The sequence below is a fragment of the Emys orbicularis genome, chromosome 9 (genome assembly GCF_028017835.1).
Source record: "Emys orbicularis isolate rEmyOrb1 chromosome 9, rEmyOrb1.hap1, whole genome shotgun sequence".
Classification (NCBI taxonomy): Eukaryota; Metazoa; Chordata; order Testudines; family Emydidae; genus Emys; species Emys orbicularis.
The window spans coordinates 50,115,659-50,143,479 of NC_088691.1; the positions used below are offsets into that span (position 1 = coordinate 50,115,659).

The 27,821-nt window shown below is 43.3% G+C and overlaps 1 protein-coding gene across 2 annotated transcripts; it reads left to right on the plus strand.

The window, feature by feature from the left end:
* On the plus strand, positions 1-27,756 carry ING5 (inhibitor of growth family member 5). 2 transcript variants are annotated; one of them, XM_065410325.1, is made up of 8 exons: positions 1-99; positions 14,067-14,138; positions 15,985-16,151; positions 18,538-18,649; positions 19,768-19,861; positions 21,070-21,205; positions 23,182-23,243; positions 24,531-27,756. In XM_065410325.1, the coding sequence occupies exons 1-8, from the start codon at positions 63-65 to the stop codon at positions 24,571-24,573; spliced, it is 723 nt and encodes a 240-aa protein (XP_065266397.1). In that variant the 5' UTR covers positions 1-62; the 3' UTR covers positions 24,574-27,756. The 2 variants fall into 2 exon arrangements, with proteins under 2 accessions (XP_065266397.1, XP_065266396.1); XM_065410324.1 differs by lacking the exons at positions 23,182-23,243; positions 24,531-27,756 and having other exon boundaries at positions 21,070-21,355.
* Positions 27,757-27,821: the final 65 nt, after the last annotated feature.

Consider the following 27,821-nt stretch of genomic DNA (forward strand, 5'->3'; position numbering starts at 1 on the left):
GCGGCCCTTGTCATGCGGGCCCGAGCGACGAGGGAACAGCGCGGCAGGGAGCGGGGCACAAGATGGCGACAGCCATGTACCTGGAGCACTATCTGGACAGTGAGTGGCGGGCCCGGCGCGGGGAGCGGGGCGCCACACCACCTGTGGAGTGAGGGGGAACGGGGACAGGCGCCAGGGAGGGGGCGCCTGCGGGGGGGGAGAGTCCCCACGGCGGGGCGGCCGGGGGTGCGGCGGGGGGAGCGGGGGCGGTGACACCGCCCAGATCGGGAGGGGGCGGAGCTTGGCGCGAACGCTGTTGTTACTGCAGCTGACTGCGGGAATTACAACTGCGTCACTTACCGCGGGGGTGTGGTCTCTTGTGCGTCATCAACCGCGTCTCTTGCGCGAGAGGCGCGTGCTTGTGTCATCATTACCTGCCGAAGGCGGAAGCAGTTCAACCTCTTCTCTTTAGTGCCCCTCCCTTGTTCCTGGGACAGCTGTTGTTCTCCGGGCTGCCCCCACCCCATTGCCTGCCTCTGCTCTTCCTCCCCTCCCCAGGGGCGGCTCCAGGAACCAGCGCACCAAGCGCGTGCCTGGGGTGGCAAGCCGAGGGGGCGGCCTGCCTGTTGCTGTGAGGGCTGCAGTCAGGCTGCCTTCGGCAGCTTGTCTGCAGGAGGTCCGCTGGTCCTAGGGTGACCAGATCACCCAGGTTAAATATTGGGACGTGGGGGTGGCGGGCAGAGCACAAAAAAAAAAAAAAACAGAGGCAGAGCAAAAAAACAACCCCCCCCCCCTTCCTCCTCCTTCCGCAAGCGCTGGAGGGAGGCCCCAGAGACGAAGGGGGAGCCCGGGGCCGGGGTGAGTGAGAGTCCGGCCTGGCCCCGAGCGCAGGCAGGACTCAGTCGGGCGGTACCTGGAGGGAGAGTAGGGGGGCGGCCCGCAGGGCCAGGCGGCAGCTGTTCTCCCCACCTGGGCAGCGGGACTCGAGAGCAGCCGCTGCGGCAGCTCCTACTGCCGGGGCCGGAGGAAGCTTCCATGGCGCTCGGCGGCTGCGGCTCTGGTGCCCGGGCCTGTTGCGGGGACCCAGCAGCGCACGCTGCGCGCGCCCAGTCCCTGGCCAGTCGTGTCTGGGCTGGCTGCCCAGCTGGTGCAATCCCGCGGGCGGCCCCGGAGTGGGGGCAGCAGGCCCCAGCCCCCCTGTCCCGCTCGGGTCCCGCAGGGGAACGAACGGGGCTGGGCTGCCGATGCCTCCGCCCCGGGGCCGCCCGCGGGATTGCACCAGCTGGGCTGCCAGCCCAGACGCGACTGGTCAGGGACTGGGCGCGCGCAGCGTGCGCGCTGCTGGGTCCCCGCAACAGGCCCGGGCACCAGAGCCGCAGCCGCCGAGAGCCATGGCCGCTTCCTCCGGCCGCGGCAGTAGGAGCTGCAGCAGCGGCTGCTCTCGAGTGCCGCTGCCCAGGTGGGGAGAACAGCCGCCGCCTGGCCCTGCGGGCCGCCCCCCTACTCTCCCTCCAGGTACCGCCCGACTGAGTCCTGCCTGCGCTCGGGGCCAAGCCAGACTCTCACTCACCCCGGCCCCGCGCTCCCCCTGCGTCTCCGGGGCCTCCCTCCAGAGCTTGTGGAGGGAGGAGGAATGGCGTGCTTGGGGAAGAGGCAGGGATTTGGGGAGGAAGCCAATGGGGGAAGAAGGGGGCGGAGTCGGAGCGGGGGGGGGCACGAGCCCTGCTGGGCTCCGGAGCCTTTGCTTGTTTGTCCAGTGTCCCGACCTAACATTGGTCGGGATGCGGGACAAACAAGCAAATATCAGGACAGTCCTGATAAAATCAGGATGTCTGGTCACCCTAGCTGGTCCCACAGTTTCGGCAGCAATTCAGCGGTGGGACGCCGAAGGCGCAGGACCGATGGACCTCCTGCAGGCATGCCGCCGAATCCGCATTACCAGCGGACCTCCCGCAGGCATGCCGCCGAAGGCTGCCTGACTGCCGTGCTTGGGGCGGCAAAATACATAGAGCTGCCCCTGCTGACACCCACCTCCTGCCTGCCTGCCTGCCTGCCTGCCTGCCTCAGCTCCCCTTCCCTTCCTTATGGGTGGGGCCTACCAAATTAATGGCCATGAGAGGTGCATCACAGGCCATGAAAAATGCATCACAGACCATGAAATCTGATCTTTTGTGTCCTTTTACCCTACACTATACAGATTTAATGGGGTAGACCAGCGGTTCTCAAATTGCAGGCCCTGACCCAAAAGGGAGTTGCAAGGGGGGTCACAGTATTGCCATTCTTACTTCTGCGCTGCCTTCAGACCTGGGCAACCAGAGAGCGGCAGCTGTTGGCTGGGTGACCAGCTCTGAAGGCAACACCCTGCCAGCAGCAGCACAGAAGTAAGGGTGGCAATACCATGCCATGCCATCCTTATTTCTTTGCTGCTGCTGGCGGAGGTGCTGCCTTCACAGCTGGGCTCCCAACCAGTGGCCACCGCTCTCCAACTGCCCAGCTCTGAAGGCAGCGCCACCGCCAGCAGCAGTGCAGAAGTAAGGGTAGCAGTACTGCAACCCCCCTACAATAATCTTATGACCCCCCCCCCCCACACAACTCCTTTTTGGATCAGGATCCTTACAATTACAACACTGTGAAATTCAGATTTAAATAGCTGAAATCATGACATTTATGATTTTTAAAATCCTATGACCATGAAATTGATGAAAATGGACTGATTTTGGTAGGGTCCTGCTCATGGGGGCTGCCCTTGTTCCCCAGCTCCCCCTCCCCATGGGGGCAGCCGCAGCTTCCCCAGCCTATGCAGGGGCTTGTTATGTTGTAGTATGCAGTCCAGACCAGTGAAGAGTTGTCACCTCTTATTCTAAAACCTTAAGTGCCTTAAAGGTTTGCCACTGTAGCTTTCTGGCTGGGATACCCACAGTCAGCAACAAGCATGCTCCCTGTGTCTGCATGTTGCGCAGTCCTGGTCCAATGCTTTGAATCCAGGAGTCTGCCTACAATACCATACTTCCACCAAAAAGAACTAACACGGCTGCTACTCTGAAACCTGTCATTATGCAAGGCACTGCATTTAGCCGTATGGAGTGGAATGTTCTTTTTGCGGATACAGACTAACACGGCTGCTACTCTGATACTTCCACCAGTATTGGTTAACACCTGGTAAGGTGATGCCACACTCTCCCCAGCCCCAAATTTCTCCAGAAATATGTGTTCTGAAATGTCCAATCCTGACCTGGAATAATCGAAGGAATGGTCAGGTTTGTTGCTCTTTTGAAGAGTCAGTATCCAATAGTTTGTTACTTTAAGTAGTTACTAAACAGTTCAGTTCAACAGCAATGGGTTGATTTAGATTAAAAATAAAACAAGTATAAGAATGCAAGTATAAGAACTAAAGTCAGAAATAGTTACACAAGAAATAAAGATAAAACACTTTCTAGTAACTAAAATCTAACTAGCTTGGTTCAAGGTAAAATCCTCACCACGTTTCCATCAAGATGGCTGACCAAACCCCTGCGTCAGAATCTATCCCCAAAAGTCAAAGGGCTGGTATCTTTGGGCAAGTCCACACTAAAAATTAAGTTGACCGAAGTTATGTTGATGTATAGCCACAACAGGAATTGAATCAGTTTTACACATCCACACTTTCACTCTATGCATCCGAAGAAGTGAGGTCTTTACCCACGAAAGCTTATGCCCAAATAAATCTGTTAGTCTTTAAGGTGCCACCAGACTCCTTGTTGTTTTTGTAGATACAGACTAACACGGCTACCCCCTGATACTTGACATCCACACTGTGTTCCTTGTGTGAGCGGTGCGTGTCCTCACCAGGAGCGCTTGCGCTGATTTAACTGCCAGTGTGGGGCATTGTGGGATGATTTCTGAAAGGCAGCAACAGTCAATGTAAGCAACGCAGTGTCTACGCTGATACTGCATCGATATAACTACATTGACTTAAGCACTATACTTCTCACAGAGGTGGAGTTATTAAGTTGGGCAAGTTACATTGTTGGGAGCTACATTTTAGTGTAGACGCTTAGAGTTAGGTTGACGTAAGCTGCCTGAGTCGTCTTTGGTGAAAGATAGATAACTTGTGGGTTGTTCCTCTTTTATAGTTTAGTGAACCTTTGAAATAGATTCTTCTGAGGGGAACCCCTATATAAAGCTCATTCAAGCTGTGAGGAAGGCAACATGCAGTCTCCTGTGATTGGGTGCATGCAGGGCCGTCCATAGCAATTCTGGGGCCCTACACAACCCCACCATGGGGAGGTGGGGGGCAGGCCTCTGTGGGGAGGAGTGGGGGGGCTGGCCCCAGGCCTCCGCAGTGGGGGACAGGCCCCAGGCCTCCCTGGGGGGGACGGGGCTGGCTTGGGAGGCAGGGGGGAACCACCCCCCAGCACTCACCAGCGGCGGGGAAGGGGCGGGGGCGGAGCAGGGCTGGGGCCCTGGGGAAGAGCCGGAGCAGAGGCTGGAGTAGCATGCAGCTGTGCAGGGCACCAGGAAATGTGGTGCATCCGAAGAAGTGGGTTGTAGCCCACGAAATATGCATCCGAAGAAGTGGGTTGTAGCCCACGAAAGCTTATGCTCTAATAAATTTGTTAGTCTCTAAGGTGCCACAAGTACTCCTGTTATTTTTGCGTATATAAGCTGTGGGAACTAGGACTGCTACTGTAGGGGGAGTGTAGCCCTGTGACATTAAGAACCCAAGAGCAAAGGGGCACCCAGATAGCTGGTAATGAACTGCAGCTGGCTTAACCAGTTCTACTGTAACAATTGTTCAATGTCATGAACTATATCTGGTAAGTGTCATGCAAGTTGACAATGAAAAGCTCATGACTCACTGATTAATATCATTGTGTAAGATAGGTGCAAGCAAGTGATGCAAAATTATGGACATAAACTGAAATTACAATTCTTAAATTGTGTTTGCCAGCCAAGCAGGAGATACTCCACCCTAGACAAAAGACTGTAGTTTTTCCACCTGGTAGGGAGTCACTGCCTAAGTACTTTGTATTTACATTATCACATAAACAGACCCATCAGGTTAACAAGGGGTAGAGGCAAACCTCACACTATCACAGTGGGGAAGGAGATAGACAAGTACATGTTTCATGCTCATCCAATTACATTGGAGGGGGAAGGAACTAAATAATTTCAGCAGACAACCCAAGCAAGAAATTTCCCTCACCAGGAGACTGCATTTTTTGGGGGGAGGGGAAATTTTTTTTTTTAAATAGCTTCTAAATTCTATGGCTTAAAGGAAGCAGAGAAATTTAAATGCCAGTTCTGCACTCCTTTTTTAAAAAGTTGTAATTAAACTTGCAAAGGAACAAAACTTCTGCTTTGGAGCTACACAGGTACAATATCTTTGTATTTGGACTCATTTCTGTAATATGAATAAGTCTCCTCATGTCATGCTGCCACTCCCAGCTCAGCCAGACCCATGGACTGAAAGTTACATATGACAGAAAGGAAGTTTCAGAAGATAAGACTTGGGCAAACTCCCTTGAATCCTTCCCTTTTGTTTTATTTCCTCTTAAACTTCCAATAGGTGTGTTTGAAAAAACACATGGCAAAATACTCACATGCACCCAGGGCCGTCCTTACCCATATGCAAAGTACGCAGCTGCGTAGGGCACCAGGAAATTTGCATATATTATGCATATAGCATCCGAAGAAGTGGGTTGTAGCCCACGAAAGCTTATGCTCTAATAAATTTGTTAGTCTCTAAGGTGCCACAAGTACTCCTGTTATTTTTGCGGATACAGACTAACACGGCTGCTACTCTGAAACAGCTTATATAGGGGCTGCATAATAGCAGTCTTCAGATACTTGCAAGGCTGTCATAAAAAGATGCAGAAAAGTTCTTCTCTTTTGCCACAGAGGGCAGGACAAGAGGCAGTGGGTTCAAACTACAGCATAGCAGATTTAGATTAAATCTCAGGAAAAACTTCTTAACTGTAAAAACAGTAGGACAATGGATCAGACTGTCTCAGGAAGTCTGGGAAGCCCCTTTACTGGAGGTTTTCAAAAGGAGGCTGGATAGCCATCTGTCTTGGATGGTTTAAACACAACAAATCCTTCATCTTGGCAGGGGGGTTACTCCGGGGGGGAATATTTGAAAATTCTGCGTATTCTATTTGTCATGCCAGTTACAATTATTTTAGTAATTTATTTCAAAATATTTGTCAGCAAGTATGTCTGTAACAATACAGACAAAAACAAATTCTGGTAATTTTTTTTGACAGATCCCTTACTAGGCATATTAATACACAATTTTGTGTAATTCATTTAAATTACAAAACAGACCTGTATTTCCTGCACCTGTCAGAAGCAGTGCAAAGGCTTGAGGGAGGCAGGGGTAACTGAGGAGCTGAAGGAAAGGGAAGGAGCCTGGGAGTGAACCTGGAGGGGGCTGGGTGTGAGTGGGAGGTTTTTCTTTGGGGTTGGGGTGGTATTGTTAGGGTGTTGGGAAACCTCCCCCATGCAGTCCCTGGCTGACCCCACGCCTCTCCCATTCAGTCAGGCACGTCTGCCCCTGTCCATGCACCCCCCCATCCCCATGGATCTCTGCAGCCACCCTCCCCTGTCCCCAGGCTCAATGCTGTCACTCCACTAGGTGCTGAGCTCATACTCCAGTCTGTCCCCCCACTAGCCATTCTGAACATCAGTCTGTGACACCCCTCCCCCCATCAGCCCTGTGTGCCCCACTCTGTCCTAATGTGGCTCCGTGGGCAGAGTGCTGTGATGAACTCTACTCCTGGGGGAATTCTGCCACACTGGGCATAGAATTTTGTATTTTCCCACATTAAATACATTTTGCCTAAGAAGTGTTGCAGTTCCGCGTTTTGCTCACCAGAGGCCACTGTGGCGCTAGAACAGCGGGCATGAATGCAGCTGGCTGTTCTGGTGCCACAGCGGTCTCTGGTGGGCAAAAGGCAGGACTGCAGCACTTAGGCCAATGTTTTGTATGCGGGAAAATACAAAATTATGTGAGACAAATTAATTCTGCGTGTCCGCAGATGAGCAGAATTCCCCCAGGAGTAGGGATTAGACTAGATGACCCTTGTGGTCCCTTCTAACCATATGATTCTAAGATAACAGAAAGTTATAAATAAGTTTGTGTAACAAAGAGTGGTGGAAGCCATATTATCCAGTGCTGGAGGGGACTGTGATGAAATCCTCCCGATGAGCTTCCCACTTGCAATTGATCACAACTTGCTGAGTGTTTTGCCTAATAAAAATGTGGTAGACCCATCTGTTGAGTAAATGGATTTCAATCCAATAAGGGGTTGTTTCTACATCCCCAGTTCTTTACAGACTCTCTCTCCACCCCTCTTTATAAAAGTGTTCCTTTCCTGGTGTAGCTGTTTCTCATAGATTGCAGGGCCAGAAGGAACCCCTGTGATCATGTATTCTGACCCACTGTATGACACAGGCCATAGAACTTCCCCAAAATAATTCCTAGAGCAGATCTTTTAGAGAAACATCCAATCCTGATTTACAAATTGTCAGTGATGGAGAATCTACCATAACCCTTGGTAAGTTATTCCAGAAGTTAATTACTCTCACTGTTAAAAACGTATGCCTTATTATCAGGCTGAATTTGTCTAGATTCAACTTCTAGACGCTGGATCCTGTTACACCTTTGTCTGCTTGCTTGAGGAGCCAATTGTTAAATATTTGTTCCCCGAATAGGTTCTTATAAACTGTAATCAAGACACCACTTAACCTTCTCTTTGTTAATGTAAACTGATAATGTAATGTAAACTCAAGGAGCTCACTCACTAGAAGGCACATTGTCTAATCCTTTAATCATTCTTGTGACTCTTTTCTGAATCCTCTCCAATTTATCTTCTTTCTTGAACTGTGGGCATCTGAACTGGATACCTCCAACAGCGGTTGCACCAGTGTCAGCTACAGAGGTAAAATAACACCTCTGCTCCTACTCAAGATTCCCCTGTTTTTGCATCCAATGATCACATTAGCTCTTTTGGCCACAGCATTGCACTGGGAGCTCATGTTTAGCTGATTATCCACCTCTGACCCCAAATCTTATTCAGAATCCCTGCTTCCCATGATAGTCCACAATCACCCAAATTCATATTGTGTGCTGGCACCTGGCATACCAAATGATCCAGATTGCTCTATATCTTTATGGTTTACCATGCCCCCATTATTGTGGGTCTGTGACCAGGGTTCAAGGGGGGGGGGTCACACTGAGGTTACTCAAGTAGGGCAAACTGCAAAGAATGGGGCAGACAATCCCCAAAGCTGGTGGTTATTTTAATACTTAGATTCACCAAGATAGCAACAAAACATTTTCCACAGTAGCTTACTGGTTACACAGAAGCCAAAACACAGTTCCCTGAAAAGCAACCCAGCAGTTGGGCTCCCTCCCAGACAGCCAAGTCAAATATGAAGGTTCTATCAATCACAAACGATTGGACACATTACCTCCCAGGTTAATATTTCAGATCTTACACAAATACACACTTACAGCCAATTCTTACTAACTAAATTAAAATTTATTAATAAAAGAAAAGAGAGTATTGGTTAAAAGATCATTATACATACAGACACGATTACAGTTCTATCAGTTTCATAGTGAGCTTTGGAGTTGCAAAGAGTTCTTAGAATAAGTCCATAGGTTCAGTCCAATGTTCCATACCAGAGTGATCCAAATTAAATTGGAAACCTCATCTTGTAGCTCAATGCTTCCCCTGATAAAGCATAAGCAGATTTGAGATAAAAAGGATCAGGACCCAAGAGTCCTTTATACAGGCCTCCTCTTGACATCACGGTATCCTCAGGTGAACAACAGGCAATCATCGCAACTTTGAAGTAGATCTATTTCCTAAGCATCACTAGTAATGAGCTACACGGATTAATATAAGGCAATTGCCTATCTTCCACCATTTGCAGGTGATACGCTATATAATTCAAAGAGAAATCAATACAGTGATATCACTATATTTACAGTTCATTTAAATGTTAAGATCTTTTGATCTCAGAATTAACAGAATACATACAGCATAGTCAGGAACTGTTAGATTACATTGTCAACCTCTAACAATATGTATGTAAACACACAAATTATCTACCAATATGTCTCTAAAGGTTGAATCTGGGTCAATTAGCCTGCAAGCTGCTCCTTCCTGGCCATGTGTCAGAGTTATCTGCAACTTTTATTAGTGATAATTTTATGTTTTCTTCCAGGTCATTGATAAAAATGTTAAATATGATGAACAGATTCCTGGGGGACCATACTAGAAACACACCCGCTTGATGATTCCCCATTTATAATGACATTTTGAGATGTAGTAGTTAGGCATTATTTAATCCATTTAATGTGTGCCATGTTAATTGATATCATTCTAGTTTTTTAATCAAAATGTTGTGCGATACCAAATTAGATGCCTTCCAGAAGTATGTTACATCAGCACTGTTTCCTTTAGCAACCAAACTTGTAATCTCATTAAAAAAGATATCAAATTAGTTTGACAGGATCTGTTTTTCATTAACCCATGTCCACTAGCATTAATTATATTATCCTCTTTTAATTATTTATTAATCAAGTGCTATATCAGCCACTCCATTATTTTGCTTAGGTCCAATGTCAGACTGACAGGCCTATATTATCCTGGGTATCCTTTTAAAATATTTTGCCCAAAATTAGCTTTCTTTCAGCATTCTGCAACTTTCCCAGTGTTCCAAGATGTATTGAAAATTAAAAATAATGGTCCAGCGAGCTCCTCAGCCAGCTCTTTAAAATTCCTGGGTACAAGTTATCCAGAGATGCTGATTTTAAAATGTCTAACTTTAGTAGCTGTTTATCATCCTACTGAGATGCTAGTTTATTGAACACTTCTGCCTTTTCTGCATTATTATTGATAATTTTAACATTTCCATCTAGTAATGGATCTGTACCATTGTTAGGATTTCTTTTGTACCCAATACACTTGAAAAACTCCTCCTTTTCCTCAACTCTGCTGACTGTAGATTTCTCCTTCTGTCCCTTTTTGTTTCCTTTATAAACCTTCTATAATTCTTAGCTTCTGATTTACATTTACATTCATTATTATCAGATTCACCTTACTTCAGTTTGTTCCATTTAAAAAAAAAATTATATAGATGCCTTCACTTCTCTGTAAACCTGCCTTAGTCTGGATTCAGCCCTTGCCTTTCCCTCAGCTCAGTTCCTTTGTCTCTTCAGGTACTTTCAGCAGTCTTTCTTCTTGGGCAGGAAGGCATTGGAGAAGAGTCCTGTTTGCCTTACTCCCCAGCCTTAAATAGAATTTACATAAGGCAGGAAGCCTTTGTCTCCAGTGGAAAAGTACCAGCAGTGTCCAAGGTGGTACTTTGTACCAGGTGACATTATCACCTGACCTTGTAGTGTCAAAGCAACCATGAAACCAGGTTTATTTGCAATGTCCACAAGAAGGAACTGCCCTGAAGATGGGAGATCCACATCTTCGAAGACTCATTGTCTTTCCCTAATGGCCCATTAAGGCTGATTGCTTACTGTCTGGTGGATGTTTACTGTGACGGGTTGGATCACAGAAACCCCCTTGGGAGCTGCCACCCGATGTGCAAAGACTACCCCTGCTTCTGTTTTCCCTGCCAGCTCAGGACTCCAGCACCCTGTCTTGCTGAATTAGACACTCCAGTCCACTTCAACACAGACCCAGGGTCCGAATCACTTGTCCCAAAGCTGCAAGTTTACCTGAAAACAGCTCATAGAAGTGTGCTTGTCTTTAGCACTCAGATGCCCAACTCCCAATGGGGTCTAAACCCAGATAAATCCGTTTTACCCTGCATAAAGCTTATGCAGGGCAAACTCATAAATTGTTCGCCCTCTATAACACTGATAGAGAGATATGCACAGTTGTTTGCTCCCCCAGGTATTAATACATACTCTAAGTAAATTACTAAATAAAAAGTGATTTTATTAAATACAGACAGTAGGATTTAAGTGGTTCAAAGTAGTAACAGACAGAACAAAGTAAGTCACAAGCAAAATAAAATAAAATGCGCAAATCTATGCCTAATCAAACTAAATACAGATAAGTTCCTCACCAGTTCCAGAATGCTCCCTTTTACAGGCTAATCTCCCTTTAGCCTGGGTCCAGCAATCTCTCACAACCCCTGTAGTCACTGTCTTTTGTTTCAGTTTCTTTCAAGTATCCTGGGGGGGTGGAGAGGCTCCTTCTTTAGCCAGCTGAAGACAAAATGGAGGGGCCTCCCCCCAGGTTTAAATAGACTCTCTCTTGTGGGTGGAGACCTCCCTCCTCCCTCCTATGCAAAGTCCAGCTCCAAGATGGAGTTCTGGAGTCACATGGGCAAGTCACATGTCCCTGCATGACTCAGTCTTTACAGGCTGAAGCCATTGTCCACATGGTATCTTGCATGTCTCCAGGAAGACTTCTTATGTGGATTGGAGCATTCCAAGATGCATTGTTCCCCAAGTGTTTCCTGATCAGGTACTTAACCTGGCGAATTCCTTCCTAAAGAAGCTGACCAAATGCCTCCCAAAGCTTACTTAGAAACCAAGCAAGCATACAGCCCATATTCTTAACCTCAAGTAGAAAATGATATATATATGTACAAATAGGATGAATAGATATAGTAGACCATAACCTTTACGGAGATATGTTACCTGGCACAGGCAGCACAAAACATATTCCAGTTATGTCATACATACATTTATAAGCACCCCCTCCCCATAAAGCCTTATGGGGTACACCGTCACAGTTTCCCAAGCACATACCCACACGGTTGTAATTGTTACATAGACAATATTCCTAACTTTAGATGCAGAAATGATACATGCATACTATTTGGATAAAAGAACAGGAGTACTTGTGGCACCTTAGATACTAACAAATTTATTAGAGCATAAGCTTTCGTGGGCTACAACCCACTTCTTTGGATGCATATAGAGTGAAACATATATTGAGGAGATATATATACACACACATACAGAGAGCATGAACAGGTGGGAGTTGTCTTACCAACTCTGAGAGGCCAATTAAGTAAGAGAAAAAAAAACTTTTGAAGTGATAATCAAGATGGCTCAGTACAGACAGTTTGATAAGAAGCAAGTGTGAAAATACTTACAAGGGGAGATAGATTCAATGTTTGTAATGGCTCAGCCATTCCCAGTCTTTATTTAATCCTGTGTTGATTGTGTCTAGTTTGCATATCAATTCCAGCTCAGCAGTCTCTCGTTGGAGTCTGTTTTTGAAGTTTTTCTGTTTTAAGATAGCCACCCGCAGGTCTGTCATAGAATGGCCAGACAGGTTAAAGTGTTCTCCCACTGGTTTTTGAGTATTATGATTCCTGATGTCAGATTTGTGTCCATTAATTCTTTTGCGTAGAGACTGTCCGGTTTGGCCAATGTGCCCCTCTGCCATGTACATTGGCCAAACCGGACAGTCTCTACGCAAAAGAATTAATGGACACAAATCTGACATCAGGAATCATAATACTCAAAAACCAGTGGGAGAACACTTTAACCTGTCTGGCCATTCTATGACAGACCTGCGGGTGGCTATCTTAAAACAGAAAAACTTCAAAAACAGACTCCAACGAGAGACTGCTGAGCTGGAATTGATATGCAAACTAGACACAATCAACACAGGATTAAATAAAGACTGGGAATGGCTGAGCCATTACAAACATTGAATCTATCTCCCCTTGTAAGTATTTTCACACTTGCTTCTTATCAAACTGTCTGTACTGAGCCATCTTGATTATCACTTCAAAAGTTTTTTTTTCTTTTACTTAATTGGCCTCTCAGAGTTGGTAAGACAACTCCCACCTGTTCATGCTCTCTGTATGTGTGTGTATATATATCTCCTCAATATATGTTTCACTCTATATGCATCCGAAGAAGTGGGTTGTAGCCCACGAAAGCTTATGCTCTAATAAATTTGTTAGTCTCTAAGGTGCCACAAGTACTCCTGTTCTTTTTGCGGATACAGACTAACACGGCTGCTACTCTGAAACCTATTTGGATAAACACATTCAGTAAATCATAACCTTCCAATGATACCTCACTTGACCCATCTTGCATAAAACATAACTTAGTTATGCCATATTCATATCATAACAACATTTCAATGAAGAATATGGAGTGTAACGTCACAAGTGGAGCTCATCTTCTCGCCACCCTTCCCTGGACAGACAAAAGTATAGTCAAATTCTTGGCTGCATCAAAGGCTTGGGGTGTCAAGATTGAGCAAGAGTTATGTTTCCCAATCCAGTTGGCAATTTCAGATTGCAGTTCCACTTATCCAGGTGAATTTTAGGATTTTCTAGTAGTATAAATGTAATCCATTTGACCATTTTCAAAAGTGGCCTATGATTTTGGTTACCTCTATCTTTAGGTACCCACCTCGAACTTGACTTTCAGAAGTGCTGAACACTCCCCATTTTCTCCAGTTAAGTCAGTGGGAACTTTGGATGCTCAGTGTCTCTTAAAATTGGGCCTAAATTTTCACAAGTTGGGTAGCCAAAAATTGAGGCACCCTGAATCATGGCATTACTATTCTTGATGCATGGGGGAGTGCCCACTTTCCTTGTGTCTACGTAATCTTATGCCAAAAAGACTGAAATGAAATAGACATGTTACTGATTATAACCACTGTCCCCAATCCTGCAGAGATTTACTCACATGCTTAATTTTGTGCACTATAAGTAGCTCTGTTGATTTCAGTGGGACTCTTCATAGTGTGTAAAGTTATGCATGTGTTAATCATTGCAGGATCAGGGCCTTCACATTGTCAAGGCTTTCTTTGCAATAGGAAGGGTTAGAATCTTCATTTTATTTATGTTTATTTTAACCAAAATCTTAGATTCTTGAGAGCACAGCAAGCTCCATAGAAACTTCTGTATCTCAGTGAACATATATGGTTATTGTCATAATTGTGGCTAGTTATCTTCATAACTGTATATCACTAGGTGGTGGGTGTAGCTCCTTTTTGTTATACATGATGGGCATCGATCAATGTTCTGTATCAGAGATGACAATTCATACTTTAATGGAGGGGAGGATGGACTGCAATCTCTGTGCCTTTTTGTTTCAGGTATTGAAAACCTGCCCTGTGATTTGCGAAGGAACTTCCAGCTGATGCGTGAACTGGATCAGAGAACAGAAGGTATGCTAAGGTATTCCAGTAAGCAGTCAGAATAGAGATCCTTCATCTGAAGGATCATAACAATCCCACTGGGGCTTGGCATGACTATGAGGTATGGAAGAGCAAAGCTTTGGCTTTGGAGACAAGATTTACCTATGCTGTAAAGGTACAAATGCTAATGTACTCACATAGTAAATGTGAGAACTTATACTCTCCTTCTTTCCAAGCTCTAGTCAATAAATCAAACCAATGGACTTTTATTATAGATTGATTTTTTTTGACCAGTTATATCCGTGTTTATTATCAAATTGTTCCAGTAGCAATGCCTCACTACATATAGGTGGAGAGTCTTTCTTAATCTTTATTCTACAACATTTTATTTTGTGATAGATTCAGGTGGCAGCATTTATACTTTTGGAGGTCACATATAAGTATATACTCGATCATAAGCCGGTTCATTTGTAAGCCGACCCTCCCAAGATGGATAAGTAAAAATGGAAAAAATGTTATGACCCGTTCATAAGCCGACCCTATAATTCAGGGGTCAGCAAACTTTGGCTCCTGGGCCATCAGGATAAGCTGCTGGTGGGCCGAGATCGTTTGTTTACCTCGTGTCTGCAGGTGTGGAGGTAAACCTAAGTAAACAGTGTCCCAGCACACCAGCTGTTTACCCTGACGGGCCGGGACAGCAACTGGTGGGGAAATTTTTTGGGGGGGAGAAGCTGGGGGTCAAGGAAGTAACCCCTGTGACTACCCCCCACATGACCCCACCCCTAGCCCGGGACCCCCACACTCTCCCCATCCCATCCCTTCCCACCTTATCTGGGGAGGGCCAGGGGAGGATGTCTCTGGCCTGGCTGGAGCTGCTCCGGCAGGGTGGGCAGCACGGCCACAGCCTGCTCCGGCGGGCAAGACCGGGCAGCGCGGCCGCAGCATGTTCCAGCGGGCTGGGCCAGGTGACACGGCCGCAGCGTGCTCTGGTGGGCCAGGTGGTGCGGCCGCAGCCTGCTCTGGGGGGCCGGACGGGGGGCGGCGAGCGGCACAGCTGCAACCTGCCAGCCCCAGAGCTGCAGCTGCTTCGGAGGCCGGGGGGAGAGCAGCATGGCCAGAAGCGGAGAGACTCTGGCCCTGCCTCTTCCCTTCTGGCTGTGCTGCCTCTGTTGGGGGGAGTGGCTGTGTCCCACCTCTCCCTCGCTATACCGGTTCATAAGCCGATCTCCTTCTTTGGTGCTTCCCTTTTTTACTAAAAAAATTCAGCTTATGAACAAGTATATACGGTAGCTTCTTCTAGTGTCTGTCCATATATAAATACACCCTATAAAACTGACGTGAACACTGCATGGATGTCATCATAACAGAGGAGGGAAAGTATGTGTAACCTGATGGCAAAGTAGTAGAATATTGCATATCTTTTGAGACATTCGTGTTTAATTTTTGGATCTGAGCTTTCAAACAGTGTATGGCTGTTATTGCCAAATGGGTTTCCTTTCTGTTGAAATGGCACTGGAAGGAAAGGGAGATGGCAGCACAGAAGTTGGAAATTCTCATACTCCGAATGAAGCTGAAGAAATGTTGAAACCCATGAACTGGAGTCAGTGAGTTCAGTTCTGATCTCACACAGTGTAAATCAAGAGTAGCTCCACTGAGGTCAGTGGAATTGCACTGGTGAAAACTGCTGAGTGCAGTATCGGATCTGGGTAGGGTGAATCCTTTTTGTGATTTCCTAAAAAGGATACATACATTAGTTTTTGAAGGGGTTCAGGCACTATGGTAATTGGGATCATAAGGTAAGTACAATCGCTAGCTAGAAAGTATTTCATTTATTAAATTAATTCTCATGTAATTGTACTGTCTGTTTTCTTTTCAGATAAGAAAGCAGAAATTGACAGCCTTGCAGCAGAGTACATTTCAACAGTGAAGCACTTGTTGCCAGAGCAGCGTGTGGAATACCTCCAGAAGATTCAGAACGCTTATTGTAAATGTAAAGAGTACAGTGATGACAAAGTGCAGCTAGCCATGCAGACCTATGAGATGGTGAGAATTAAGTGCACATGTGCTGTGATTGTGTGGTCAGTGAGATTCTTGCAAGTGTAATCATAAACTAAGAAGGAGCTTTTGGGTTTTTTGCTGAAGTATCTATATTTGGGTTGACTCTGTTACTGACAGAGCAGTAGTTCCCTTAAGACACGTTCTTTTCTGTTTTACCATTGTCTTACCAAGAAAACTCCAGTTTTCCTTTTGTTCTGTTAGGTTGTGTGTCAAACAAACTTCCATTGTGAGTACCCCACAGCTATATGGTTTGTTAGTCGCTGCTGTGATTTGTACTGCCCATCTACAGTGTAATATAGCACCAGCAACTTGAAATTGCTCCCATTCTTTGCTGTTTCCCATTGCATTTGTTGAGTTGACATCAAAGATGCTGTTGGTAAAGTCCAGGGAATATGAAGGATTATGGGAAAGAGTCTGTCATTACTTTAGTATCTAGATGAGTCCATAGGACAGATATGCACAGGGAGCATGAATGTAAGCTTTCCTGCACTATCCCAGCCATCTGCCTCAACCTTGACCTGGCGGGTGAGATAGGAAAGTAGTTAATTCTTAATCTTTGTCCCAAGGACTGGCTTAGACTGCCAAACACGATGTCAGTTGAGATGGTGGTTCTTGAAGTATGTTCACTAGTTTTGGAATCAAGCCAGAACTCATTTCAGGCTGATTAATAGTAACAGCTTCTGATCCTTGCTGACTTCATTCAGTTTTGAATTAATAAACAAGAATCGAAAGACTCTGTCCCATTACAAAACCCCTGAGCTGTGCAGTCCCCCAGTATTAGTGATGTAGTATTCTTGGGGTTTTTAAATAAGTGCTGTTGAAAGATTCCAGATTGATGGCATTGGAGTCCTCTCTTTATCCACAGCACAGGCAGAGTTTTCTCTTGTCACTCCAATATTATGCCTTAGCCCTGACATTAGAATGATCATCCCTAAAGGCAAGCAAGTTGTTCACCAGCCCATTTGACTCTGACCTCTTTTCAGAAATTGCTACCACTGTCTCTTGTGATGAAGACACCTGCCCATAGGGACTGGAGTGAGACCAGCCCAATTTCACATAGACCGCAGAACAGGTGTCAGTACTAACTTTCAAACGCTATCATCTTGGCAAGTTTGATTCCAATCCATCATGCCATTCAATCCTCCTCTAGTAGTAATATTTTATTAGGTGATTATTTTTATTTAAAGACTGTTATCACACTCTGTATTGATGCTTCATTTATAAATAGTTCATAAAGAGTTAGTACATGATTATTAAATGTTTAATTGTTTGCTTTTAACTGGGGCTTACAGCCATCTGTGATAACCATCTATAACGTGCTTTGAACCATCTATAACACATACTACTCATGTCTGCAACATGTTTATAACATCTATTAATACTTTATTAACCTATTATAAATAACTTATAACATACCCTTTATTGTAAAGTGTAACCGCATATCGATCCAAGGAATCATAGAATCTCAGGGTTGGAAGGGACCTCAGGAGGTCATCTAGTCCAACCCCCTGCTCAAAGCAGGACCAATCCCCAACTAAATCATCCCAGCCAGGGCTTTGTCAAGCCTGACCTTAAAAACCTCTAAGGAAGGAGATTCCACCACCTCCCTAGGTAACCCACTCCAGTGCTTCACCACCCTCCTAGTGAAAAAGTTTTTCCTAATATCCAACCTAAACCTCCCCCACTATAACTTGAGACCATTACTCCTTGTTCTGTCATCTGCTACCACTGAGAACAGTCTAGATCCATCCTCTTTGGAACCCCCTTTCAGGTAGTTGAAAGCAGCTATCAAATCCCCCCTCATTCTTCTCTTCTGCAGACTAAACAATCCCAGTTCCCTCATCCTCTCTTCATAAGTCATGTGCTCCAGCCCCCTAATCATTTTTGTTGCCCTCCACTGGACTCTTTCCAATTTTTCCACATCCTTCTTGTAGTGTGGGGCCCCAAACTGGACACAGTACTCAAGATGAGGCCTAATGAAAGTCGAATAGAGAGGAATAATCATGTCCCTCCATCTGCTGGCAATGCCCCTACTTATGCAGCCCAAAATGCCGTTAGCCTTCTTGGCAACAAAGGAACACTGTCGACTCATATCCAGCTTCTCGTCCACTGTAAACCCTAGGTCCTTATCTACAGAGCTGCTGCCTAGTCATTCAGTCCCTAGTCTGTAGCAGTGCATGGGATTCTTCCATCCTAAGTGCAGGTCTCTGCAATTGTCCTTGTTGAACCTCATCAGGAAGGGCATGCTTAGTAAGGGTGAGTTGTCTCAGTGTGCCCTGAACTGTTAGAGTCCCACCTTCTAGAATAGCTGGGATTTTTTTGGTGGGTTGGTTGAAGTTTTTTTCAGCCGTGTAGTTTCTCTCCCATGCAGGTGGATAAACACATCCGACGGCTGGATGCAGACTTGGCACGATTTGAAGCAGATCTGAAGGATAAGTTGGAAGGCAGTGACTTTGAAAGCCCTGGAGGTCGAGGCCTGAAAAGTGCGTGAGTTATTTTTAATGTGACCACACCATCTCGCTCAGTGCTGGAAAACCTTGCTGTAAATATGCATATCCAGTGTAGGGCAGAAGGGCTGTGATGGAGCATACATTACTTTTTTTTGAAGCTTTGGTGTGTGGTTTTTTTTATTTTATTTTATTTAATGCTTTTAAAAGGTTTAGGTAATTTTGACAAGGTGCCACCATTTGGTGGGCATAGGAAGAAAGAATCTAGTTTAGAGCCCTCTTAACCATTCTTGCTGGAAGCTGGTCCCTTGCCTCGCTGAGTCAGCACATCCTGAAATAGTCCTTTCTCTAAGTCACTGGTTATAAGCACTGCTACAAATGAAGCTGAGTGTGGTGGCAAGAGTCGTATCCACAGTCTGTAGCTCTTAAAACTTTGAAACTAAAGAATCTACTCTGAGTTGAGCAAACTTTGCCTCAGCTGTGCCTTGCCATGAGAAGTAAAAGACATTGTGGTGGGAGAGGATGATTTTCTCATTAAGAAAAAATATTAATTAAAATAAAGTTAGGATTTTATTTCTAACTTAAGAGTCCAATTTAAAATTTAAAAGTAACCTGATGACAATAGGACATTTTAAGAGTTAAAGGAAAATGCCTGTTTCTTTAATATAGATTAGAAATTTTAAATGGCAAAAAGCCAAATTAAATACTGTAAACAATGACCGCTGTACAACTGTTCTTTCCTTTAAATTGCTGAGGACATGGTTTTGAGGTGTGTTTGGTGGGTGCTGGTGATGGCATGTATATGTTGCACCCTGATTAATAATGCACAGTCCTTGGATGGGAAGATGTTGAGTGTATTTTTAAAGCACTCTTTTACTAAACGGTTTGTTGAATATACAGTACCAGGCCAAGTTCCAGGTGACTCCTGTGCAACTCTACTGACTTGTGTTATGGGGCTGAACAAGTGGCAAACCAGAACAGAAGTTGGTACTGTTTGTGATATAGTATGTGTAAATCATACATATGTTTAGTATCCAAAGAGCCTTGTACATAAAGAGCCTGCAAAACAGAAGTTTAAAATAATAGGAGCACAAATAAAAGCATCCGATGCTTTTTCAGGGGTGCCCTTAATTTGAAATAATGTTGGCTTTCAGAGGGACGAAGTCAAAAGGACAAGAGAGGCTCCCGAGGTCGAGGCAGGCGAACATCTGAAGAAGATACTCCAAAGAAGAAAAAACTAAAAGGAGGGTAAGAGACAAACAGTCACAGCTTTTGTGGCTTTATGGAAAAGCTTTGTAAATTTATAAAATACTAAGCCAAACCTTCCTGGCCCTTTTGATGACACTTCCAGCTGAACAGTGTGTATTCCTAGACCATTCTTCTACTCAGACTCCATTTTAAATATGTCCTCTCTTCATGCTTTCCCCTGGCACCAGTGTCAAGATATCTTTGCATTATTAAGTTCTCATACACTGAGCAAGGAGTTAATATGGCTGGAACAGTATCTGTATCTGAGGTGGCAGGAATGCAGTCTCTGTTGCTTTCTGCAAACGTAAAGAACTGAGTTGGCTTGCAGATAATGGTGACCTGCTCATTCTGAGGTATATTGTGATGTTGCATCACTCTCCCAGAAATCCTGGGGCATTCTTGGAATCATTTCCTGGTATTCTACATCATAGGGTAGGTATCCTAAATAATCTTGAGTCACCTAATCCAGTCCCTTGAAGCAAGCAGGAAAGAATCTCAAATCTATTTTTCATATGCTGTAATTAACAGGACATTGTCAATTTGAATATTTTGAAAGTGATGACAAAAATAATTCCAGTTTCTTATAAGGCATCCTTAAATAGCATTGCATGGTATCATAAAAATATTATTTAAAAAAATTATAAGGCTTGTATTGCTCCTGTTAATGTCTATAATGGTCTTTTCAGCAAGGAAGAAACTGATTATATGCAAAGTGCTGCCAAATGCATGAATAAATGAACTGGAAAATAGAGGAATATTACATTCTTTCAGTTGTAGCAATCTTGGCTGTTACTTGAAACCAGAGTTCAAAATTTTCTGATAGAATATGATTTTTAAGCTCCTACTGAAAAGGATCGATTCTTGTCACATTCCTGTTGTTTCTAGTTGTTCATCAACTCAATTTTGCTATGCTTATTATTGCTATCTAAATAGTACTCCCTTTATTTGTATGTATTGCATGCTGCAAATTATTCTTCCAGTTCTTTACATTAAACCTCATATAATTTTGTTTTGACCAATGCTCAAAATTATCCAAATCTATTTATATTTTTAATATATTTTCTAAACCTTCATAATTGATTTTAAGCTTAAGATGTATTTAAAGCTAAATTTTCAACTGAAACGAGTTATCTATGAAATATACAGTTTTTAATGAGCAAAAGTAATTTGCTCTCACTTAACATTCAGTAGTATTGTTTCCTCCACAGTTCTGAGTTTGCTGATACCATCCTGTCTGTTCACCCCTCGGATGTCCTAGACATGCCAGTGGATCCCAATGAGCCCACCTATTGCTTGTGCCACCAGGTGTCCTACGGAGAAATGATTGGCTGTGACAATCCCGATGTAAGTGCCCAAGATGAGTTATACCTCGCAAAGGACATAAAATGCAATAAGAAGAGGTTCTGTAAATACTTTAGGAGCAAGGGAAAGAAAAAGGAAAGTGTAGGTCCTCTACTTAGCAGGGAAAGGAAACTAATAACTGATGACATCTAGAAAGCTGAGGTGCTTAATGCCTATTTTGCTTTATTCTTCACTAAAAAGGTTGATGACCAGATACTCAACACAATTAATATTGACAACCAAGGAGAAGGCATGCAGGGCAAAATAGGGACAGAACAGGTTAAAGACTATTTAGATAAGTTGGATGTATTCAGGTCACCAAAGCCTGATGAAATTCATCCTAGGGTACTTAAGGAACTAGCTGAAGCAATCTCAGAGCTGTTATCAATTATGTTTGAGAACTCCTGGAGGATGGGAAAGGTCCCAGAAGACTGGAGAAGGGCAAACATAGTACCTATTTTTAAAAAGAGGAACGAGGACCCAGAGAATTATAGACCAGTTAGCCTAACTGCAGTATCTGAAAAGATACTGGAGCAAATTATTAAACAATCAGTTTGTAATCACCTGGTGTATAATAGGATTATAAAAAATAGTCAGCATGGATTTGTCAAGAACAAATCATGCCAAACCAACTTAATTTCCTTCTTTGATAGGATTGCTGACATAGTGGATGGGGGGAAGCAGAAGATGTGATATATCTTAATTTTAGTAAGGCTTTTGTACAGTTCCACACGTCATTCTCATAAGCAAACTAAGGATATGTGGTCTAGATGAAATTACTATAAGGTGGATGCACAACTGGTTGAAAGACCATATTCAAAGAGTAGTTATCGGTGGTTTGCTGTCAAATGGGAGGGTGAATCTAATGGGGTCCAGCAGATGTCCATCCTGGTCTGGTTCTCTTCAATATTTTCATTAATGACTTGGGTAATGGAGTGGAGGGTATGCTTATAATATTTGCAGATGACACCAAGTTTGGAGGGAGGTGGGTTTGTAATCATTTTGGAAGACAGGTTTAAAATTCAAAATGACTTTCACAAATTGGAGAATTATTGAATTGCATCTTGTTGAATTCAAACCAAAGACAAATGCAAAATACTTCACTTCAGAAGGAAAAATAAAATGCACAACTACAAAATGGGGAATAACTGGCTAGGTGGTAGTACTGCTGAAAAAAATCAGGGGGTTATAGTGGATCGCAAATTGAATATGAGTCAACAGTGTGATGCAGTTGTGAAAAAGGCTAATATTCTGGGCTGTTTTAACAGTAGTGTTGTATGTAAGACATGGGAGGTAATTGTCATACTCTACTTGGCATTGGTGAGATCGCAGATGCAGTACTGTGTCCAGCTGTGGGCCCCACACCTTCGGAAAGAAGAGGACAAACTGGAGAGAGTCCAGAGGAGAGCAACAAAAATAAGAGGTTTAGAAAACCTGGACTATGAGGAAAGGTTAAAAAAACTGGGCATGTTTAGTTTTGAGTAAAGAAGACTGAGGGGGGATCTGATAACAGTCTTCAAATATGTGAAGGGCTGTTAGAAAGAGGACAGAGATCAATTGTTCTCCATCTCCACTGAAGGTAGGAAAAAAGTAATAGGCTTAATCTGCAGCAAGGGAGATTTAGGTTAGATATTAGGAAAAACTTTCTAACTGTAAAAGTTGTTAAGCTCTGGAATAGGCTTCCAAGGGAGGTCATGGAGTCCCCATTATTGGAAGCTTTTAAAAACAAGTTAGACAAACACCTGTCACGGATGGTTTAGGTTTATTTGGTCCTGCCACGATGTGGGGATTGGATTTTAATTTCTTAAGGTCCCTTTCAGCCCTGGCTTATATTTTTTGAAGGTACACTCTGGATATCTGTTCTTACAGTGCCCTGCATAACTTCACAGCACAAATACATCTGATGAGATAACCTGCATTAGTAGGCCATCCTTTCCTAGTTTTATAAGTGTCTCTCTTTCTTTTTTCCTGAACTGCAGTGTCCAATTGAGTGGTTTCACTTCGCTTGTGTGGACCTCACCACAAAACCAAAAGGAAAATGGTAAGTAGGAGGCACAGGTTCTGTTTGTTGAGTCTCTTCTTGACTGCCTCTCTCCAATCATGAAGAAAATTAAATTCTGACATCTTAACCAATCTTGGTGCATGAATTTTGCTCTCACTAATATAGAAACCATAGAATCATAGAACTGGAACGGACCTCGAGAGGTCATCTAGTCCAGTTCCCTGCACTGGACTAGATGCAGGCTTGTAACATATGTGGTTAGAGAATTGTATTTGTGTGGATGTGCACGATACATTAGGAAATGTCTATTCTCATCTCTAAAGGCTGCTTCCATTGAAGTCTGTGGCAAAACTCCCATAGATTTTAATAGGCTTAGGCCATGTCTGTTCTACCGGCTAAATCAGCACCACTGCGATAGATGCAGCAGTGTCAATTTAGCAGGTCTAGTGAAGACGCACTAAGTTGATGGGAGAGCACTCTCCCGTCGACATCTGTACTAAACCTCCCCCTGAGGTGGAAGCTGTGTCGCCGGGAGAGTGTCTGCCATGGACATAGCGTGGTGTAAACGCCGCTGTAAGTCTACCTAAGTTACGTGGACTTTGGTCACGTGATTTACGTAATTGAACTAGTGTAACTTAGCTCAACTTACAGCGTTAGTGTAGACCAGCCATTAGAATAAGGCCTTAACAGGATATTTCAGGTTGCAAGCATTTACAAGATATCAGCCTAATCAGAACAGTTTACAAAAAACAACATGTGTTTGCAGAGCTGTATGTACATCACATTCCTGCATGGCATATTTACTATATAATTGAGGAGCAACTGCAGTGCTATTGTTAAAATTGGGCGAGTATGTTTGTACTTTCCCCCTGTCTTTGGGAGCTTGTAACTTTTATGAGATTTTTTTCCTTCAGGCTATTTTTTTCCATGTGTGGTCTCATCTCAAAGTGAAGGGGTAATTTATCTGGTTCATCTATTTTTAAGAACATACAAGTTACGGCAAGGAGGTGTCTTTCACACTTTAAAAAATTCAGTTTTTTTCTGTTCAGATAACTAAAACCAGCTTTGTTTTAAAATGGGGCTGAGGACCCCCCCTTCTGCCACTTTCACCCTCCAAACACCACAGCTCCTTTGCTAGTTGTTCTAATTTCCTGGACCCATCTCAATGAAATGTCTTTCCCCCATATTTGTGCTCTGTAATATTACAGCATCAACAAAAGAAATTGACGTCCATATAGTGGATTTTCTTCTCCTCAAAAATAGTGAAGAGCTCCCAGGCAAAATATTTATCTGTTGAACCTTAATACTATTCTTTTCTGTCCCTAGGTTCTGTCCCCGTTGTGTTCAGGAAAGGAAGAAAAAGAAGTAAGGAAGGGAAATGTACACTGAATCCAGAAGGAGTTTAATAGATTCTTTCTTACATGTTGCAATATTATCTTTGTTTTTGACCTACCTTCCTTCTTGTTTTGATTTGATATTTAATTGTCCAACAGCCAGTTGTAATTCTTATTTAAAAAGATGACGACGACTTGGTGAGGGAGGGTAGGATTTTTGAGAAAGTTGCCACAGGCATTTTATTTAAGTTATTTTCACACAGCACTGACAGCTGTTACTATGAAATACTTGGAGCAGCCCACAGCTGGAATTTTTGCTAATGCATTGGAATCTGTGAAACCGCCTAAGGCATTTCAGGGGAATGAGAAAACTACATTTTCAGCATGGGGGATTGCCACTACCTAAATAGTGTAGGCATGAAGCTATGCATAATGTATATGAAGGATCTCTATATAACTGCAACCTGCATGAAGTACATTCATACATTTAGGAGTGAAGTCCATTTTTTGTGTGTGTACAGTCCTGTAGCACTGAAGGCAACACGCAGGCCAGTATCTTATTTCCCCAAAGCGCAGTATTATATGTAATTTTGGTGAAGCATGCTCTGTGTATCTGAAGTTACACATCTCTTCTTATTGGGAATTATTTCTGTTTAATTTTGCATTGCTGCCTTTGGACTTGATCCGGCTCCCACATCCAGACCCCTCTTTTGAATTCCTTTCTTCTCTCATAAACATTTGTCCATTCTGGAGGAAAATTGTTTTTAAGTAGCAAGAGATCTGCCCTGGATTGTGTCATAGTGACAGTGGTAGCAAGAGCGAGTGCAGACCTTCCTGCCAACATCGCATTTCTCTGGAAATGCTTTAAGTTCTTTACAGTGAAGACAAAAACCTAGTGTGGTGTTATGAAGATAGTGGGGTCAGATTTACTCATGAAATAAAATTAAGGCCTGTTTACATTACTTATCTCTATGTTGCACTTTGGTAAATAATCAGGAAAACAAGTTTTAGGAGGAGAATAATATTGTAATAAGATATAGATTCTTGTGATAATGCATCAAACCTGAGATGAAGGCATTGACTTTAACCCTATTGCAGTTTTTCTGATTTTAATCAGCATCCATCATGAACCACTGCTAATAAACAGAAGTCCACACAGCAGGAATGTTTTAAAAGGGACATCTTGCTTGTTTGGTGAGAAATCTGCATGCTTTTGATTTGAGTTGCCTTTCAGGTTGACAGATAAAATGTGAATCTTGCTATCATTAGAGTCTCATACCCTACAGTGGAAGGAAGACAGAAATCCAAGAGGAGGAAAAGAAAATATTCCATATAAGTCCCTTATTCTCTTCCCCTCCTCCCTGACCTCTCCCTCAGTACTGAGCTACGCTTGGTGTAGGAACTGAGAAGAGAGATAAAGATGGGTTTGTTGCTTTTGTACTTCCCATATTCTGGGATTCCACTACCTATGGCCACAAGTGGCTGTAATGGTGTAGCCCACTGTATAGACCATTGGAGTGTCAGAAAGGGGCTGCAGTATAACAGAAGCAGGCCCACAGCATTACAACAAAACAGAACAATTAATTCAAAAGACAGGCTAATATAGCACAATTCTAGTTGAAAAAACAAAAAAGATAGTCTTTGTTACAGGAGGACCATTGAATGGTGCCCTTTGTGTGCATTTTGTGATGCAAGAATGCATCACAACTCCTGCTAAGTCTCCTTTCTTGCAGTCACGCTATTTGCATTTGGCTTTATAGGAGATAGCAGTTAAACAAAAATGTCATAGAAAACCCCTCTTGGTATCAGTGTAGTTATCTGTGAATGTAATTTGATTGTCACATCAGCTGTGGAAAAAAGTGTCTCCAGAGTTCTGTAGTTTAAAATGTGATGTACATATCCCTATTATCACATCACTCCATATGGTATATATGAAGTTTTCATGTTCACAGGACTATGTTTTTTTGCCATTTTAAAACAAACACACCAAAAATATGTGCACAGAACTTAGCAGCAGATTGTTGGAGGGAAGTGGGGAGAAAGCACAATTGCACAAAGCTGGATCTGGGAATGTAGTCAGCCCTTTTTTATGTCTCATCACAGAGTGTAAGAAGTGGCTCTACCTCTGTCTGGAGAGTAAACCTTTTCGCAAATCAGCATGTAGTAAAGTAGCCAGTGAAAAACCCATACCTCATTATCCTGTTACACTGGATTACAAGTAGGAGTGTCACTGTCTTGAAGATTGTAATATTAATGAAGATTCAGGCTCCATTTCCCCATCCATCCAATGATACAATATTGTAGGCAACACTTATTTTTAAAAAATACTTTGTGAAATAACTACCATAAATTGTAATTGTTTGGTTAAACTGATTCTCAAAAGCCAACACATCTCTTTGGAGGTGTTGCTGCATAACCAAGAAGTTACAGATCTATCAATGCAAAGCTGATTACCATAAACTTAGATATAGTTGCTTAGGGCAGCAAATTATTTAGTGATTTTTGTCTGGGTGGTTGTAGCCTGGAAGAATGGATGCTTTCTATTTTAACCAGGGAAGCTAAAGACCTAGAGATAGCACTATATCAGTCCTAAGAAAGAAAGGTATCTATGGGGACCACAAACACTCGGTAAGATGACAGATGTACTTTGGCGCGCAACCTCTCAAATGTATCAGATCATCTGAGTTGGAACAGAGTTTGAGCAATAAAGCTGTCCCATATGGAACACACCCTAACAAACAGAGGTTCTAATAGTTAGTTATCACAGACTTAATAGTATCTGTTTGCCCATTCATTTCTAGGTTTAGGGTTTTTTGCTCCTCTTCAGACAGGAAGATCAGTAGCCTTGATCTTGGTCATTAAAGAATTTTAAAGTCCTGTATTTTGAATGTGCGGTGTTAAATATACATTACCTTTGTGGAGAGGGATGGACAGAACTGTGAGAGATTTAAAAGGAACGTTCCACTAAAGATTATCAAGAAAAGCTTTTTCAGACACCTGTATATTTTGTGGTATTCAGCTTTATCACAATTCATCCAAATTGGAGATGATGTAACTTTAACCTGAATGTTATATGTTTTATTCTCAAAGGAATTAGATATGTTCCCTTTGTAAATGGAAGAGAATATTATAAATCTTTTTATTAAAAAATGTAAAAATGTATAGCAGTATTTTTGGATTATGTTATAGATAATGGATATATTGTTATAAATAAAGTATTTTTGGGAATAAAAGTCTGAAGTCACATTGTTTCAGGATTACCAGCTAGAGCTTCAAATCCTTG